Here is a 350-nt window from a genome sequence, read left to right as displayed (position 1 = left end):
GCTCCCCAGCCCGGGCCACACACAATTCCCTTCCCTTCTCCAGCCTCTAAACCAGATCCAACACTGAACGTCCCGGAGGGCCAAGATGCTTCCCGCCAGCATCTCTCCTTCAACGTGACCGTGGTGGCCACCAACACGTGCGGGACTCCGCCGGAGGAGTACTGTGTGCAGACCGGGGTGACCGGAGTCACCAAGTCCTGTCACCTGTGCGACGCCGGGCAGCCCCACCTGCAGCACGGGGCCGCCTTCCTGACCGACTACAACAACCAGGCCGACACCACCTGGTGGCAGAGCCAGACCATGCTGGCCGGGGTGCAGTACCCCAACTCCATCAACCTCACGCTGCACCT

The 350-nt window shown here is 64.3% G+C and overlaps 1 protein-coding gene across 1 annotated transcript in view; it reads left to right on the top strand.

Annotated features, from left to right (window-relative positions):
- The window catches only part of LAMC1 (laminin subunit gamma 1), a 121207-nt gene that overhangs the window by 6033 nt on the left and 114824 nt on the right, over window positions 1–350 (top strand). Inside the window, exon 2 of the mRNA XM_015569930.1 lies at window positions 44–349. Within this exon, the coding sequence (XP_015425416.1) occupies window positions 44–349 (306 nt within the window). The remainder of the gene's footprint in view (window positions 1–43; window position 350) is intronic.

The sequence above is a fragment of the Myotis davidii genome, unplaced genomic scaffold (assembly GCF_000327345.1).
Source record: "Myotis davidii unplaced genomic scaffold, ASM32734v1 scaffold362, whole genome shotgun sequence".
NCBI classification, from domain to species: Eukaryota; Metazoa; Chordata; class Mammalia; order Chiroptera; family Vespertilionidae; genus Myotis; species Myotis davidii.
The sequence above is the reverse complement of the archived record's forward strand: the minus strand, read 5'-3'. Positions and strand labels throughout refer to the sequence as shown.